The sequence below is a fragment of the Aspergillus flavus genome, chromosome 1, assembly GCF_009017415.1.
Source record: "Aspergillus flavus chromosome 1, complete sequence".
NCBI classification, from domain to species: Eukaryota; Fungi; Ascomycota; class Eurotiomycetes; order Eurotiales; family Aspergillaceae; genus Aspergillus; species Aspergillus flavus.
The window spans coordinates 3866792-3882749 of NC_092406.1; the positions used below are offsets into that span (position 1 = coordinate 3866792).

The following is a 15958-nucleotide window of genomic DNA, read 5'->3' on the forward strand; positions in this document are numbered from 1 at the left end:
ACTCGTTATCCAATTTCCTAAATTCTCTGCAGGTCGATTGTGGCCTTATTGCCAGTAGTACAGTATCGCTGCACGCTAGACGTGCTGCCCCGTCTGGGCTGCAGGCGATTGATTCTCTGGCCACCTGAATGTTCTCCTACAAATTCGATTGATCTTTTTTTTTATTATAACTCATTTTTATTTTTCTCTTCTTGTCTATTTTTTTCCCTTCTCTTTTTTGTCCTTCTTAGACTCCAATCTATTGAATCAACTTACCAAGTCTTTCCCTTTTGGTTCTACACCTCTTTTTCCTGGACCTGTTATTTATACCGCTTTTCTCCTATTGATCTACAACTGGTTATCTACTCGCACGGTCGAGCGTGGAATCGTGAAGTCTTCCTCTTTAGGTTCGCTAATCGACTCGTTTTAAGACGCCACTCCTTGACCGCGTCTCAGAAGGTCGACTTCTCCGACTTATAGTTGGTCGCACCTTTCAACTCAGGAGTCGAAGAAGCGCAAGGTGAAAATGCCGTTCCTCGCCCGCGTCTTTCGAATCAAGGACTCCCATACTCCCAAAAAGACAAAAGCCCCTGTGGTAGAAGACAATGGCCCTTCCAAGCCAAAATGGACCGACGCGTGGCAGCGTACCGAAGTGTCTCCGGAGGAAGTCCAGGATCTCCTGCGAGGTTGTACGCAAGAGTTGAAAGCCCGAGGTAGGTTTCCTCTTTCTTTTTTACCTTTTTTGTCTGGACCCCTGACGTCAATGCCCCTCCGTCGACATTTTGCGATAAGCACATTCTTCACGTCGCTGATCATTGCCATGCTTTCTCCTCAACAGGTCTCCAAACACCTTTCCTCTTATTACCTTTCCGGCCAGGCTCCGACGCCAGCGCTGCACGTACATTCATCCGCAACTACTTCAATCAAGCCGTGCAAAAAGGCTCCCCTCCCAAAGGAGATGCCTTAGCGCAAGAGCTACGACTGACGGACCCAATTGTAAGCCACCCTCGGAACCCCTTGTGCGACAAGCTCAATCACTTCTATATCTATTATCTCCGCTTACACGGGTATTTCAGGTCCTTTGCAGTGTGCTAAAGTGGTGCTGGAGCAGACTCCCTGGAGGAGTTGTCACATGGGAGGCCTACGAATTGTTTAAGGTTGGCGAACAAGGTTCGTATCGAGATGCCTCGGAGGCATAGTAGTGTATGCTTATTGGACCACAGATTCTCAGCTTGCCCGCGATGCATTCTCAACGTTCATCCCCATTAGCGTTGACTCAGATGCCAGGTCTAAAATTATCTTCGACTTCTTCGATCTTTTAACCGCAATTGCGGCGCATGGAAAGTCCAACGGCCTTGGAGGACGAAAGCTGTCTCGGTATGCCGGGTGGTGGGCGTTTGAACATACAGACACCGGCAATGGGTTTGAAGCTGCCTACAAGGATTGGGCAAGGTATGTAGTACTCACGCCGAACGATAATTAATGGCTGGTTAACTCCTAGTAGCGCCGCGGATGCGACAAGCCACTTGTTCTTCGCGTACCTACGTTCGCTGTCCCCTGACTCGCCGCGCGGGATGAGCAGTATCTCTACCCTACCCATCGCTCTGCAAACATTGCTTCAAGCCACAGAATACCCGCCAGAGACGCCAGCGCTTCTTCAGGTCTCTACCACCAAAGTTGTCATGATTGTCGACACTGTGTCTGCCACTCCCTTCGCGCTTTTACGTCGTGCAAAGAATTTCGAGTATCGAGACAGCGATAGTCACCTTCAAGAATTTGCTAGGTTTGAGGATCCCCTCCGAGCGCTCACGGATGAGTGTCTCCGTGTGCTGAAATGCATTTCGTCTACAAATCAATCGGTTGGATCGGATCCGACTTCTTCGACCAGAGAAGCATCGTGGTCCAGGTTTGAAGATCTTGGATTCGGGGCCACGCTGGATGCCGATGTTTATGACGACAGAACCTCGAGCATGGTGTCAAAGGAGTTCGGTGGCGGTCTGAGGTCCGCTCCTCAGTCTGGTGGAGGCGATCTCGGCCGTCCAACAACCCCTTCATGGGCAGATTTTATGTCTTCTGGTTTCAGTGATGACAACGTTTTCAAAGCTCCAGTGGCTCCAGTATTACTTCCTCCCGATAAGGTCCTGCCCCCAATCAATACAATTCGAGGCCAAAGCTCGCAGTCACATAAGCGCACTCTGGATGCTGAGCCGTCCATGGACCCTGGTGAATTGGCTAGTATTACCACTCTTGATCTGGATGATTCATTCTGGTGGGTGTGGATTAGCAGTTTGGCAGGTGAGGAACCAGCTTCCCGGAAGGCAGTATTTGGACGATGTGCATTGCTCGAGACTGTCATTAAGAATACGAAGTGGCTTGTTCTGGAGGAGCAAGTCAAAGGCGCGGCACCGGAGCCCGAACCTGGTGCTTATATCGTCGAGAAGAAGAGTTTCTTCGGGTTTTCGACGCGCAAGCGACTCGGGCGCCGTAAGTCCACGGCCAAAAAGGTCAGCGCGGTAGAAGAGTCTTACAAGCGGCCTGAGAACCAAGGGCCACAAAGTAAGACCAGCATCGGTCCTGACCAGCATGCCCGTATTCAGGCTGCAGCCGCTGCCCTTCAGAGGAAGCATCGGGAGCAAGAACTGGCCGCATCCGGGGAAACTAGAAGGAATGTTCGGGATACCACTTACTCAAAGACCAACTCTGTTATGACACTGCAGCCGGCCATTATGAACGAAGCCTCGCATGCTTTAAAATGGGCCAGTAACTACGACAAGGGCAAGCATGCCTACAAAGCCGCATATATGGAGAATAGCCTTGCGGGAACTGGTGCTCCGGTAGATGAACTAAAGGAGGCCTCCAGGGACAACCTTAGCCCACCTTTGTCTCCTGCGCTCAGTACCAGTACCCGACAGGCTCCCCCGCCTCTACCGAAGGACGACGTTCGTAGCTCTCCGGCGCCCGCAACACCTCAGAAGGATAGCTTTACTAGTGACAGAGACGCCACTGGTCAGAAAGATAGCTCCAGCGCTCCTGTGGAATGGTCCACCATTGAGCCGCTTCGCAAGTCCACGGAGGTGGCAGAGAATTCGACCGGGAAATTGAAGAAGAAGCCTGCTACTCCGGGAATCAAGAGTATGTTTGGAACAACGAAGAGGAAGCCTGAACCTGAATCAAGGCCGCCAATGAAGTCTACGGGTGCTGGTGGGTCCGCTGTCGCTGCTGCACGCGCTGCCCTAGAGGATAAGGCAAAGGCATCTCAGGAACAAATTGTCCGACCATCCACCCTAAAGAAGAAACCTGTCCCGGGGACACCAGCTGCAGAAACACCTAAACCTGTCGTCGAGGCGCCAGTCATTCCCAAGCCTGCTGCTGAAACACCGGAGCCTGAACAGCCGGAGGCCAGGGTTCAGTCAGAGGCGAGACTGCAGCCAGAACCTCATGTCCCCGCATCAAACAGCGACTACCACAGTAACCAGCGGCAAGCCGAATATGATGCTCTTTCACGTGTAAATACCAACGAACGCACCGCAGCCGATAGCGAGTTCTCGAGATTCGACCAGGGGCCTTTGGTGGAGCAGCCGGCGTTTGTTCCAGAGGATTCGCCTGTGTCCGATACATTCTCTGAGAAGAAGCCCGTCGACAGCGCTCCGGTTGAAGCCAAGAATGAAGTTAGCACTTCGCCTCAGTCCAATCCTTCCCATGACCGGTGGGCACAGATTCGCAAAAACGCCGCCGAAAGAGCCGCCCAGTTTGAGCATATGCGGATGAACGAAGACGACGGTGGCAACACAAGCGAAGAGGAAAGTAAGTAACTCAAAGCCTCCATGATAGTGGTCGCCCATTGTACTAACGTGTATCATCAAGGCTTCGATGCTCGCGCGGCTCGTATCAAGGCCAGGGTAGCCGAACTGACTGGCAAAATGGCTTAATTGACACTTGATTCTTTCATCCATCTTTGCGTACCAATCGTTTTCTCTTCTGTCTTTTGACTCACATCATCTGTTTCATATACCTTGTACTGCCTGTTTAATCTTTCTACGGCCTTAACATTTTTCCATACATGTTACAGGTTCTATTTTCTTTGATTCCCCGTGTTTGGGCTTGGCCTCCATAAAATTCCTATTTACATGACAAGAGTCTATGCTCTTATAGCGAAGGATGACGGACGCACGCCATGAACGGACATTTCTGTTGTAATATCATCCCTGGTTCATTGGTTCATCGACGGATGGATAATCACGCTGTGGCGATTCTCATTTCGATTGTTTTGAGCTTATCGTTTTATTCCCCTTCCTGTTTATTGATTGTCTTTTTTTGTTTATTTATTATTTTATTTTTCACTTTTTTACACTGAATTATCAATATACCTTAGCCGACTCTCGCTATAAATCAAGCTTTATATTAGCACATCTCGGTGTAAATTACCTCGTGGCCCTTGACAACCTTTTTCCCCTCCCCGGCCCTTAGATAGGACATGGATCAAATAGGGCTCATGGTGGCTACTTGACAATTTCAGCAAATCCCACAGCTTACAGGTTAACAGAGGAATTTGTAATTGTATGTCTTGATGGCTGTTTCCTTAGCATAGTTTACGTTCGTATCGAGTGTATACAAAATTGTGTCGAGAATATATATCACCGGAAATACATACCTCAATCAGTATATTCATGAAGTAGACCCCACTATGTATATAGAAAGTGTAGTATAATACATTATAATTATCATTAATTCAATAATATATACCGTCATATGCTAATATGTATGTGGCGAGCAATCCCCCAAATATGTGAACGCCAGTCAATCATCAGCGCAGGCTCAGTCGGCCTGTGCCTGAAAGATGCCACTTCAGAAAGAACCCCATATACTCACAAATAATACATCGCTGAATGAATCTGGGTATCAGATAGTATAATATCAGAAAGCCTCAACTAGACTCCCTCTTTCATCGTGATAGAATAGATATAATGTAGAAGAGAGAAAAGTCACGATCACTATCGAACGTGACGTAATCGTCGGGTTGCTTCAATGGCCACAAGCGTACTTAGTGCGCCAATAAACAGACAGATCGAGATGGCATTAGGCGAACCCTTATCGAGGTTTATCCATTGCGTCTCCGAGGCATCTCGCTTTGTGCTGCCTGGCTCAATAACGCTGAACACTATCCAGCTGATAAATGTGCCGACGAATTGTGGCAGTGTCGTATACACATTCAGCACACCGAGGTAAATGCCAGCCAATTCACCTGTTGATGGTAAATCGGAGGCGCCACCCTCTGTGTCACTATCGCTGTCTGTGTCGTTGTGGTTGAGACGCAGCACATCCATCTCCGTATCTCCGCTCCTATCGCTGTAGGCCCCAGAACGGATACTGGAAGATGTAATCATAGTGACACCGGACAGACGCGAGGCTTGCGTTGGGCCTAGGGCTAGCTTATTTATCTCCACGCCCATAAAGGCGAAAGGGGCCCAGCTGCTGACAGCCCATGGGATTCCACACAAGGCCACTAGAAAGGTTGCAAAGGCCCGGGATCGGGCCAAAGGTGCGAAGATCATAGTAGCTGCAAACATCACATGTGAGATCAACCAGGTCGTCTGCAAGTCCGGGCGTATCAAAGTGATCTTCTTAAGCAAAGCGGCAATTCCTGGCGGAGGCCGTGGTGTGAATCTAGGCCTCCTGTCATCTGGAGGCTGTACGCAGAATGGTAACAGAACCGAGCTGAAGAATGTTATGGACGAAAAGACGACCAGTGACAAACTGCCAACTCGACCGACCTCACCAAGCATGTCGGTCGGATGCGTCGCATCCTTTGGAACCTCGTAACGGAAATATGTTTCACCAACCCAGGTGGTACTGTAGAAAAGGAACGGAAACCAGCCTAGTATAAATTAGCGAGGGCTGTACCAAGGTTTTCACCAGGATGTCTTTACCAATCCATGCCCAAAACTGAGCCCAGCAGATGGCTTGAATGCGAGGGGGCAGGTCCATTGTAGTTTTGAATAGTTGAGACATGACCTGGAAAGCTCCGGCCTTTCCTTCCGAGTCTCTGTCGCCGCCACAAGTCAACAAACCGCATTTAGGGCATATCCTCAGTCCTCGACTCACCTAGCAGTAATCAATACTCTCTCCTTCACCGCATAACAAGTAACCAGAACGGCGATGAGTAAGGATAGCGCAGCGATAACTGTCATTTGCTTAAATTGAGTATCGCCAATTGTGGTGCCGAAAATGCTAACTGTATCGATTGAGCCGATGACATAACTAATGAGCTGGCCAATAGCCGACATTCTAGTAGCTTTAGGATGTTAGGTCTGTAGTTCGCATTCGGCAATGGGTGAAAAACGTACCCCATGCTGACCCAGCCTGCTGTGATGGAATAGGCAACGTATCGACTATCAGGCTCCGACAACACGCTTGTACTAGACGCTATTAGATAGAACCTTATAATTCCTCAGTACCCCACACTCACCGATATTGATGGCAAAATCCACGGCATAAATGCTAAGGACTGCTAGCGCAATGGTAACTCTGTTGGCCTAGAAAATAATCCCCATGTGAGCTCTTGCTTATACCTCGGCATGCTTCTCAGTTTACCTTCTCTGCATCCTTGACGAAAAGGCCGACAATCTCTGTGGTCCATCCTAATACTAGTAAACACATGGCGACAATCAATGAGCCTATAATCATGAATGGCCTTCGCCTTCCCCATTTCGATCGGGACCGATCTGCAATAACGCCAATGAGGGGCTGAATAATTAACCCGGACAAAGGACCAGCGATCCAGACAAGCGATGTTCGGGATTTAGTGAGACCGAGCTGGAGAAGGTACGGAGTGCAGTCTATGTCGAGGAGGTTCTGATTAGAGGACGGTTGGGCGGCGGAGGAAAAGGAAAGGTCTTACAGGTCATTTCAATACCCCAAGTAAATCTGCACCGTAGATATATTAGCGGATCATGTTCATCACAGACAGTGTAGATACCGACAACGGTGGTCAACGTACTGTAACCCTAACAGACTAAATGTCAAGAGTGCCATCCGCATTGCCTCTGTTCGTCCCTTGATGGAGGGCGAACCCACCCATCTTGCAGCTTGTGGCATCCTTAATTAGATCGCTGGATGCTTGCATGCAATTGACGCTCTTAGAAAACCTCAATTTTCCATCAAATGGGCTAGGTCCACCTGGTCTCGTGCCCGCGATGAGGCAACTGCACGTTCTAGAGCAGTCGACAAGCTCTCGATTCTGTCGGGGAAAATAGGAGTCTGGATGGTAATTGCAAAGTGCACGGGCTTCTATGAGTTTGAACTCGACGAGTAATCAATAGCCGACGGTAGACGTTGGAGGAGGATTGCGCTCGTCGCAGTGTGTGTCTGTGATAAAAATAGCATGGGATGATGCAGCGCAGATCCAATGGCCGGGAACAATGACGTGGAAACCTCGAAGACCGATGGACGGAAGCGCGTAAGCGGTGTTCTATACCGAGAAGTAATCCGATGGGAGGGTCAATCGCATTTAAAAGCAAAGAACGCTAGGAGAAAATTGAGGCACCAAGGGAAGAAGGAACGAAAGAAAGAAAAGGAAGGGGAAAGTCACGGGCGGGACCCAGCCAACAGACGCATGCGGGCCCCCGGGAACGTCAGGGCAGAATTCAATCAATCTTATCGGCAGCAGTCTATGAATTTTAATCTTACCAGACCCACAAGGGACCTGGAAGGGTGGTTTATAAATAGCTGATCACGAACTCTCTAATGAACATCGACATTCTGCCAGGCGACTGACTCGTACGTAATACTAATCTAATTCATCTACAGGGATCCAGGGGTATGCTTTTTATATCTCCTTGTTCCCTCCGCCAAGTCTGAGAATCGGCTTGGTCTCTTTTCCTGGAGGACAGTAGCGTGAGCTCTGCGCATCTTTCGTGAAATTCGTAATATTCACTTGATTCGTTTCTAGAGCTGGGTGGTAAAAATGGATGTACTCCGTCATTGCCGGCCCACCGATTGTTTAAAAAAGCCGCCTACTCAAACCGAAATTCCCAAACATACCATAACAATAAAAACAAACTCAATCATGCTGCATTAGTATCTTTGCCCCTTTTTTGTCCTTTTTACACTTTCGTTAGCCTCATAAGCCTTCCCCGTCTACAGACGGTTGGGGGTGGAAGTCAAGGGCCACTGGTAACCAGCAGCATCGCTGAACTTGTAACCGAACGAGGCAGTGAAGTCATCAAGAACGGCAGGTCCACGAGAGCCTAGTCCACCGTTAGTCACAGAAACTCCCATACCATATGCAACACAGATCCACAACTTACCGTAGGGATATTCCATAGGGATGATCTCCTTGTTATCATCAAGGTAGTGCAGAAGAGGTGTGAAAATTCTCCAGCTGGCATCAAGCTCGTCATCACGAACGAAGTTCGAGTGATCGCCCTTCAGGGCGTCAAGGATCAAGGACTCATAAGCTTCGGGGATCTTAAGGTCGGAGAAGCGACGGCGGTAGGTGAGGTCAAGCTCGGTCACGACAGTCTGCATGGACAGGCCAGGAAGCTTCGAGTTCATCTTAATGTACACGGACTCGTTGGGCTGAACACGGATGACGAGCTCGTTGCGAGGAATGTCCTTGAAGATGCCCGAAGTCACGTCGCGGAATTGGATACGGATCTCGGTCTTCTGCTCATTGAGGGCTGGGGACTGTAAGCATGCGAACAACACAGGGAGTGTAGGGGGGAAGTTGTACCTTTGCCAGCCTTCATAATGAAAGGAACACCGTCCCACCGCTCATTCTTGATGTATGCGACCAGGGCGCAGAAAGTGGGGCAGCGAGAATCCTGAGGGACTGTCTCGTCCTCCTTGTATGCGGGCTTGCTTCCATCCAAAGACTTTCCGTACTGACCGATGATAACGTTCTTGGGCTCAATGGCGTCCATTGCGCGCAGGACACGCACCTACTAATGCATCAATATCAGAACGTAGGGCAGTTAGTTGAAAGAAACCGTTACCTTCTCATCACGAATATCCTCGGCAGAAAATGAGATGGGGCGCTCCATAGCGAGCAAAGTCAACACCTGAAGCAAGTCTGCAGTAAAGGGGTCAGCTTTCTTGCTCGTATGTGAGAACAACCAACGTGTTACATACGGTTCTGCATAACGTCACGAATGATACCAAACTCGTCGAAGTAGCCTCCACGACCCTCAGTGCCGAAGGGCTCCTTAAAGGTAATCTGGAGCAATAAAGTCATTTAGTAAATAACCAGACCAAACTGAGCAATTGTCCGATGCGTACCTGCACATTATCGATGTGATGACGGTTCCAGGTGGCGTTGAAGAATTCGTTGCCGAAGCGCATGATAAGGATGTTCTTGACCATCTCCTTACCCAGGTAGTGGTCAATGCGGAAGATCTCCTCTTCCTTCCAATTGGGCTCGAGCGCCTTCTGGAGATCACGAGAGCTCTGAAGGTCTTTACCGAATGGCTTCTCGACCTATAACAAATGAAGCACACATGAGTGACCGTTTTTGCTTAAGACGACGGCATAAAAAGCGACTCACGATTATACGAGCGACACCGTTCTTGGGGTAGCAGTTTCTCTTTAATTGTTCCGACACAGTAGTAAAGACGCTGGGGGGGAGAGCCATGTAGAAGACACGGTTCTGCTCCTTGTGACCCTTCTCGATATCCTCAAGGTGTCTAGTGAGGTTTTGGAAAGACTCATCCTTGTCGTATTGGCCCGAGACGTAGGAGCATAGTTGGCAGAAGCTGTCCAGCTGCTCTTCAATTTCCTTAGTGGGGGTCTTAATATACGACCGCACACGTCTCAGATATTCTTCGTGGTCCATGTTTGTCCGGGCATAGCCGACAATCTTAATTCCCTTGGGAAGGAACTTGTTACGGTACTAGATACAGGGTCAGCCAGGGAAACTGGAATACTCAACCCCTCATTGGAGGTCTAGTCTGCAGGTACATACAAGGCCGAAAAGTGCCGGGAACTATGAGACGTTAGCTTCCGGTCGATTTCTTGCACCAAGCTTCGCAGGATCACCCACCGTCTTCTTCTTCGCGAGATCTCCCGATGCACCAAGTACTACAATGACAGTGTCATCTTTAAGCTCGATGGTGCTAAGCGAAATTTCCATGTTAGCAGCGAATTAGAGGCACTTGCAGAGCAGGGATGGTGAATGGTGTATGTCGATCAATGGGGGTCTGTATGTGATGGAAGGATAATTTTTTTTTTTAGGAAAAAAAAATAGAGCAGAGCCAAGAAATGCAGTCTAGAGGTCGAATTCTATATAATACATATAATTGATGGGGATCAATTCCAGATTGAAATGCTTCGAGCGCGCGTTGTCATGGCGGGTTTGAAGGTGGACAAAGTGGGCGGAACAGTTGAGAGAGAGGGGTGTGATGTCAGCGGGAGACAGGATGTGGTCAACACTCACCCGGCGTTCTGGCGCTCCTCAGAACGTGCTATTGTGCTGGCCATGATGTTATGATAGGAGGTCGGGTCGCAGTGGGATGGAAGGAATGTAGGAAAGGAGAAAGAGGTCTATTTTCGAGAGGAGAGGGAAAAAAGTAAAAGGGGAGTCAGAAATAGAGGAGAGGTTTGTTGGAAAAATCCCCAACAGTTCCGGCGGAGCAGTGTACTTTTTTAACGCCGTGAGAGGGCTCTGCTTAGAGCTGCTGCTGCATTACGATGGTGGGGCACGAGGCCTAATTTGCCGCGGGGCTCTCACTCTTTCATGTATTACCTCTGGTATTATGGTATTATTATTTAATTCTATTATCATGATCTTTCTCCTTTTTTATTTTTTTATTTTTTGTTATTCCACCCCTTCGTATCATTGTATGTACCTCTACATACATACATAAGATTTTCTCATGAATTCAAATTCTGTATTATAAATTTAATATGCTTCTAGACTTTCTAGAAGGTCATGTTCTTGCTGGCTTATCATCTTGTAGTGAATTTCCTAGCTAATCTCCAGGTCCCATCGGTCGTGGCAATCCCTCTCTCCTCTTATATCATAGTTTCCATTTTCATACGTGACAGTTGAACTAGCCACCAGGCCCTACTGCACTACCTATAGTAGTAACTACAACCACCGTACCTGTAGAGCATGTTTGTAACCTGGTATTACCGTCAAAATATCAGATCATAGTAATCCCCTGAAATTATCCGAAGATAAACTGGGCTAAATCTACCGGAAAATTCAGATCCACTGAGTACCACTCGTTCCATATCCAAAGCAGCTGTTGGATGTTGCTGACCCCGCGCGATCTATCAGCTGGCTGGTAATCTTATGTTCCACAACCGCTTATTCTCAAGTAAGATGCATATCATATCACCTGAATGGAGATAACTGTTTTATAGACGTGAAAGAAGAGTAAGACATCTCGAGTAAATTTCTCCTGCGAAGGGTAATCGTCTTCAATCTAAATGCTAACTGTCTTACGGAGGACGCATGTTGAAATTAGGGTTACAACGACAGCCTGGGTGAATAGTATTCCAAGCCCATATTTACCATCACTTTGCTGTTTCATCTTCAATTCACCTTAACAATTGAATCTGCCCCTCGTATAGTTTCATTTAATATATTGACTAGAAAGTATCCCTCCGGTTACAGTACACAAAGAGCGATTTCGGACTCCACTGTATTACAGGGTATGTACATACAGGCCGGCCTATTGCATCGATGGCGCCAGAAGCTGTGAGGAAAGCTAGGGTAGCCGGAACTGCGTGCTCCTAAAGCCACTCCCGGTGACCGTACTCGTGGAGATAGATCGGCGGATTTGTCATCCAAAGTTGATAACTGCCAGTCAATTATTACGGATTCTATTTTCCCGTAAGTTTAGAAGAAAGTCTGGATGACAATGTAATCAGACCGACTCGGCTGCTTTAACGCCGAACCTAGCCTCCCAACTGTACCGAGTCGGGTATTGAATTTGATAGTGACTCGGGCTGTTGTCTTTAGGTAGTAGATGTAATATAGAAGTAGCGAGCTTCCAATTACTTTCCCTCTTCTCTTTTTGTTTCCCTTTTTTCTTTATAAACTTCTACGGCCATACCAGGATACAACAGTGTATCGTCAGAGTAAAACATCATATACTCCGGAGTAGAGGTCGCTGCCGATTGCCTGTGGGGCGGAACTCGCTGTATTTCCAAATATGTGCTCCCGGTATGATCATTTTGTAAGGGTGCCGTCTTTAGTTATAAACTCCGTAGCGGAGTACATCCCATACTCGGAGTACATACTACATCACTGGATGAGCACCACTGCAATGGTGAATCAAACCCCAATGCCCCCTTATTATGCACCCAGAATAACAGCTCTTACTCTATATGTATGCGCCGAGCTCCCTATTTGATGAAGTGCAAACGGAAGCCCAAGTGGTAACCCGTGACAACAACACCTGATCCCTCTGCAGGGGTGATGGGGCCTTTGTCGTCATTGAAGAGTCAGTCTACTGTGACTCTCAATCACGTTTTGTCAGCGGGGTGCAGTCCTGGACAGATGCTCCATGCCGTTAGAATAGCCGCCCGAACCGGCCTCGGACCACAGTAGCCCGACGGCAAAAAAGGTAACGATGCGGTGGAGACTTGCAGCAGGAATTTAAAGTCGATGCTTATCTCGGGGACAGGAGGATCTGTTTCTCCGCGGGAGCCAAAGTAGGCTTAGCGGCCTTTGCCCATGCTCCATCACGGGATTTGGCTAGCCCTGGCTGGGGTCGACCACAGGTGACCAGTCAGCTCGCTAAGCGTCCCGAAACGGGTTAGGGCGAGTCGCACCGAACACACCCTCGCAAATTGTGAACGCCGTCTCATACCTACGAAGCGACGACAACCACGACAACCCGAACGACATTTTTGCGGGTCATTTCCTCGACTTGTTTGCGTTGCCCGCTGTTGCTCAGAACCGCCGTCAGAATGCCTTCGGAACACGGTCACAGACGTGAGTACACCTCTGGAGTTGTTGAATGTTATGGTTTCGGTTATGGTTATGGTTATGGGGTGTGCGACAACGGATATCACTTGGAGTCGGATCTAAGCTTGGAGGATGCTTCATGAAGCTCGGTTGGAGACGATATGCTAACATTAATGTTTTTGAATTATAGTCTACGTCAAGTAAGTTACCACAACTATTTCGTGTCGCGCCTATCCGGAAATGATATATGTCTATCAAGAATCGCTTGCGAGGAGGATGGGGATACGGATGGGACCACGACAGATGATCAGAGCAGAGGATTAATACGAATTATTCTTTAGGGGACGTCACCTGAGCTACCAGCGCTCCAAGCGCCAGGTCAACCCCAACACCAGGTACCGATCCGCATCTGATATCGAAAGGAAGTTTGGGACATGGAATCTGACATCGGTGATATAGTCTGATCAAGATCGACGGTGTTGACAACACCGAGGCTGCCAACTTCTACCTCGGCAAGAAGGTCGCTTTCGTCTACCGGGCCAAGCGCGAGGTTCGGGGTTCCAACATCCGGGTGATCTGGGGCAAGGTTACTCGTCCTCACGGTATGTGAAACCGGGCTATATAGCGCGAGGAACTCAGGCAATGGTGTTGGAAACTGCAGTGAAATGCAGGACTGACATTAGAATACCACAGGAAACTCCGGCGTTGTCCGTGCTCAGTTTCGCCACAACCTCCCCCCCAAGTCCTTCGGCGCTACTGTCCGCGTCATGCTCTACCCCTCCAACATCTAAATGACTCGCTTTTATTATGTGTTAGTTGGCACTCCGGAATCTTCGCGCAGACAGTCGGGCAAGGAGTCGACGGTATGAGCCAATGTTGAGATGGAGTTGGCGGGTTGATAATGTTCGTGGGAGAGGCAGGGCCGACCAGCCCTACGAATTAAAATAAAAGAACTTTTATGTCTTCTTCACAACATGGATATTTGTCAGTTACTAGGCATTAGAAAACGCTTGACCCGTTCTCAATACCGGCAAGCATCATGTGTCTTTTCTGACACCATGGCTTCTCCACCACTCGGCGCACATCACACCAATCAATATACCATTTCAGCATGATGATTCAATTTCGCGTTCGGACGTTAGGCGGGTCCTATTCGAATAGAAGTCTAGGTTGGAACGATGACGAGATAGGCAAGCAGCAGCCACTTGCAGTGATAGACCTTTCCCGATGCTCGCGATGTTGAAAGTGAACCTCAGTCTAGATGAGCCCCGTATGCGACATTGGCTCAAATTCATGACGTCGATGGCTATGACTTTATCTTCAAATTCCGGGGGTATGTTGCTGTATCCGTACACTTTAACAATTTGTAAATCGAACCTTACTATTGAAGAGTCATACGTCAATTATGGACGCCGTAGTTTACGTCATTTCGACTGCGTCTTGTGTATACTATTGATATGTGAGTTTTGGGCAGTTCTACCTTCAGTTGCTAGTCTGGGCTGTTAGTAGACAGGACCTGTTGGGACAGAATGTATTCCCGTGGGGTACGCAATGATATATTGCTTCTGATGCGTACTCACAGCTCTGGGATATACTTCTAAAAGTAAATTGAAAAAGTTTGATATGTTTTTATCTCCAGTTGTTCATTACAAAATCTATGAACCTAGACCAATATATGCCTTAAATACCCTCCGGGGCCATTCAACCAAAGACACAAACTGAGGTTTAGTCTAGTCCTATACCTACTATGGGACCATGGTATTGTGTCACAAAAATAGAGACCATCATGTCACTTCGTTACACCGATTTCCCGTTAGATAATTTATGTTATGCCTAGCTCTTCCGTCACGCCTGATTCTGTAGGTAAACTGTGCTACATGAAGAGTAACTGACCGAAACATGGAGTCATTGCTGGGCACATACCATGGACTTGTCTGGAACCGGAGCCCTTCGATTGTCACTTGCGGGAGGTTGACAGTATTGAGTCAGAACCAGTAACTTGCAGGGGTCATGGTATGATGTACGAAAGGCGGGTGTGACGGCAATGTAATAGTATACCATGGAGTAGTATACTGGTTGAGGCCTGGTATAAGGGTGCGGATCACAGTGCCTCTATGTTTGAGCGTATCGGTCATCACATGCCTTGTTATCATCATACCACAGAGCATACTGGATATTTGAGAATCGCCGACTCCTGTAGTTGGGGGTTGGGATGTAAATATTATATCAGCACTTGTGGCAGGAGGTAGCCCAATAGAGACTCCTTCTGGCAAAGGAAAGACATAAAGGAAATCATCGAGAAGTGAGAACAGTGTTTCACTGTCTTGGTTAAATCTAAGTTGACCGTGTGCATGTTGGAGTGAAATGGAACTAAGAATCGACAGGTGAAACAGGAAATCCATGCTTCTATAGAAAAGCTTAGTATGTCTTGCAAACTACTTGATCTGCTCATTGACCGACATATCGGCATGTCATATATGTTCAATTCAATCACATTTGCTTGAACCTGAATAATTCGATATAGATCCAGTTATACTTCGATAGGTAAACAAGAACCACATCCATGACGTCGTATTTCCAACAAGAGCACCTTGCGATATTCCAACTAGGGAGAGATGTTAGACAACAAGCCCTAAAACTATCCCCCAGTTTTGCGGCGAGGGCGCTACACGATTCTGGAATTCTAGAATCTAGCCTCCTTGCATGGGGTGGTTTCTCTTCGAACCGAGTTAATCAGAATTAAAGTAGGCGCCATCCCCCACTGTGATGACCCACTGCATAATGTAATTTGAAGATCATCATGGATCCCTCCATTGGCGCCCTCCTGGACATGGTTTGACAACAATAATTGTGAGTATCTTGGCACAAGTCTGAAATAGCAGAGATTGTTACTTCTATGGATGTAAACATAGAAAGTCTATTGGGGAAAGGGTCGTCCGAAAGAAAAACAAGTCATGTGGTGTAAATTATATATTTATGTCGAATGCTTTATTCTCTCGCATAAATTATTAACTAGTGCAGTCTCTGCTAGCATAAAACAAGGTGAGGTTGCTGCCAGCCTGTGAA

The 15958-nt window shown here is 47.9% G+C and overlaps 4 protein-coding genes across 4 annotated transcripts; 2 read left to right on the forward strand and 2 right to left on the reverse strand.

Annotated features, from left to right (window-relative positions):
• Positions 1 to 505: 505 nt before the first annotated feature.
• Positions 506 to 3908, forward strand: F9C07_2279681 (putative morphogenesis protein; the record flags this gene model as incomplete). Its single annotated transcript, XM_041288195.1, has 6 exons — positions 506 to 692; positions 818 to 975; positions 1056 to 1149; positions 1203 to 1431; positions 1484 to 3783; positions 3844 to 3908. The coding sequence occupies 6 exons, from the start codon at positions 506 to 508 to the stop codon at positions 3906 to 3908; spliced, it is 3033 nt and encodes a 1010-aa protein (XP_041140560.1).
• Positions 3909 to 4380: 472 nt separating this feature from the next.
• On the reverse strand, positions 4381 to 7594 carry F9C07_1098447 (sucrose transporter). Its single transcript, XM_071507536.1, has 8 exons — positions 6977 to 7594; positions 6878 to 6903; positions 6571 to 6815; positions 6446 to 6512; positions 6324 to 6395; positions 6082 to 6271; positions 5907 to 6022; positions 4381 to 5854 (listed from the first exon to the last, which is right to left on the reverse strand). Exons 1-8 carry the CDS (start codon positions 7072 to 7074, stop codon positions 4971 to 4973), a joined length of 1698 nt encoding a protein of 565 aa, XP_071365873.1. The 5' UTR covers positions 7075 to 7594; the 3' UTR covers positions 4381 to 4970.
• A 521-nt stretch (positions 7595 to 8115) lies between these two features.
• F9C07_1441 (glucose-6-phosphate 1-dehydrogenase) lies at positions 8116 to 10105 on the reverse strand (the record flags this gene model as incomplete). The annotated part of the gene is made up of 9 exons (XM_041288206.2): positions 8116 to 8225; positions 8286 to 8657; positions 8711 to 8918; positions 8973 to 9049; positions 9109 to 9193; positions 9256 to 9453; positions 9521 to 9865; positions 9938 to 9958; positions 10016 to 10105. 9 exons carry the CDS (start codon positions 10103 to 10105, stop codon positions 8116 to 8118), a joined length of 1506 nt encoding a protein of 501 aa, XP_041140558.2.
• A 2789-nt stretch (positions 10106 to 12894) lies between these two features.
• F9C07_1442 (60S ribosomal protein eL33) lies at positions 12895 to 13683 on the forward strand (the record flags this gene model as incomplete). The annotated part of the gene is made up of 5 exons (XM_041288194.1): positions 12895 to 12919; positions 13083 to 13092; positions 13234 to 13287; positions 13352 to 13494; positions 13586 to 13683. 5 exons carry the CDS (start codon positions 12895 to 12897, stop codon positions 13681 to 13683), a joined length of 330 nt encoding a protein of 109 aa, XP_041140557.1.
• Positions 13684 to 15958: the final 2275 nt, after the last annotated feature.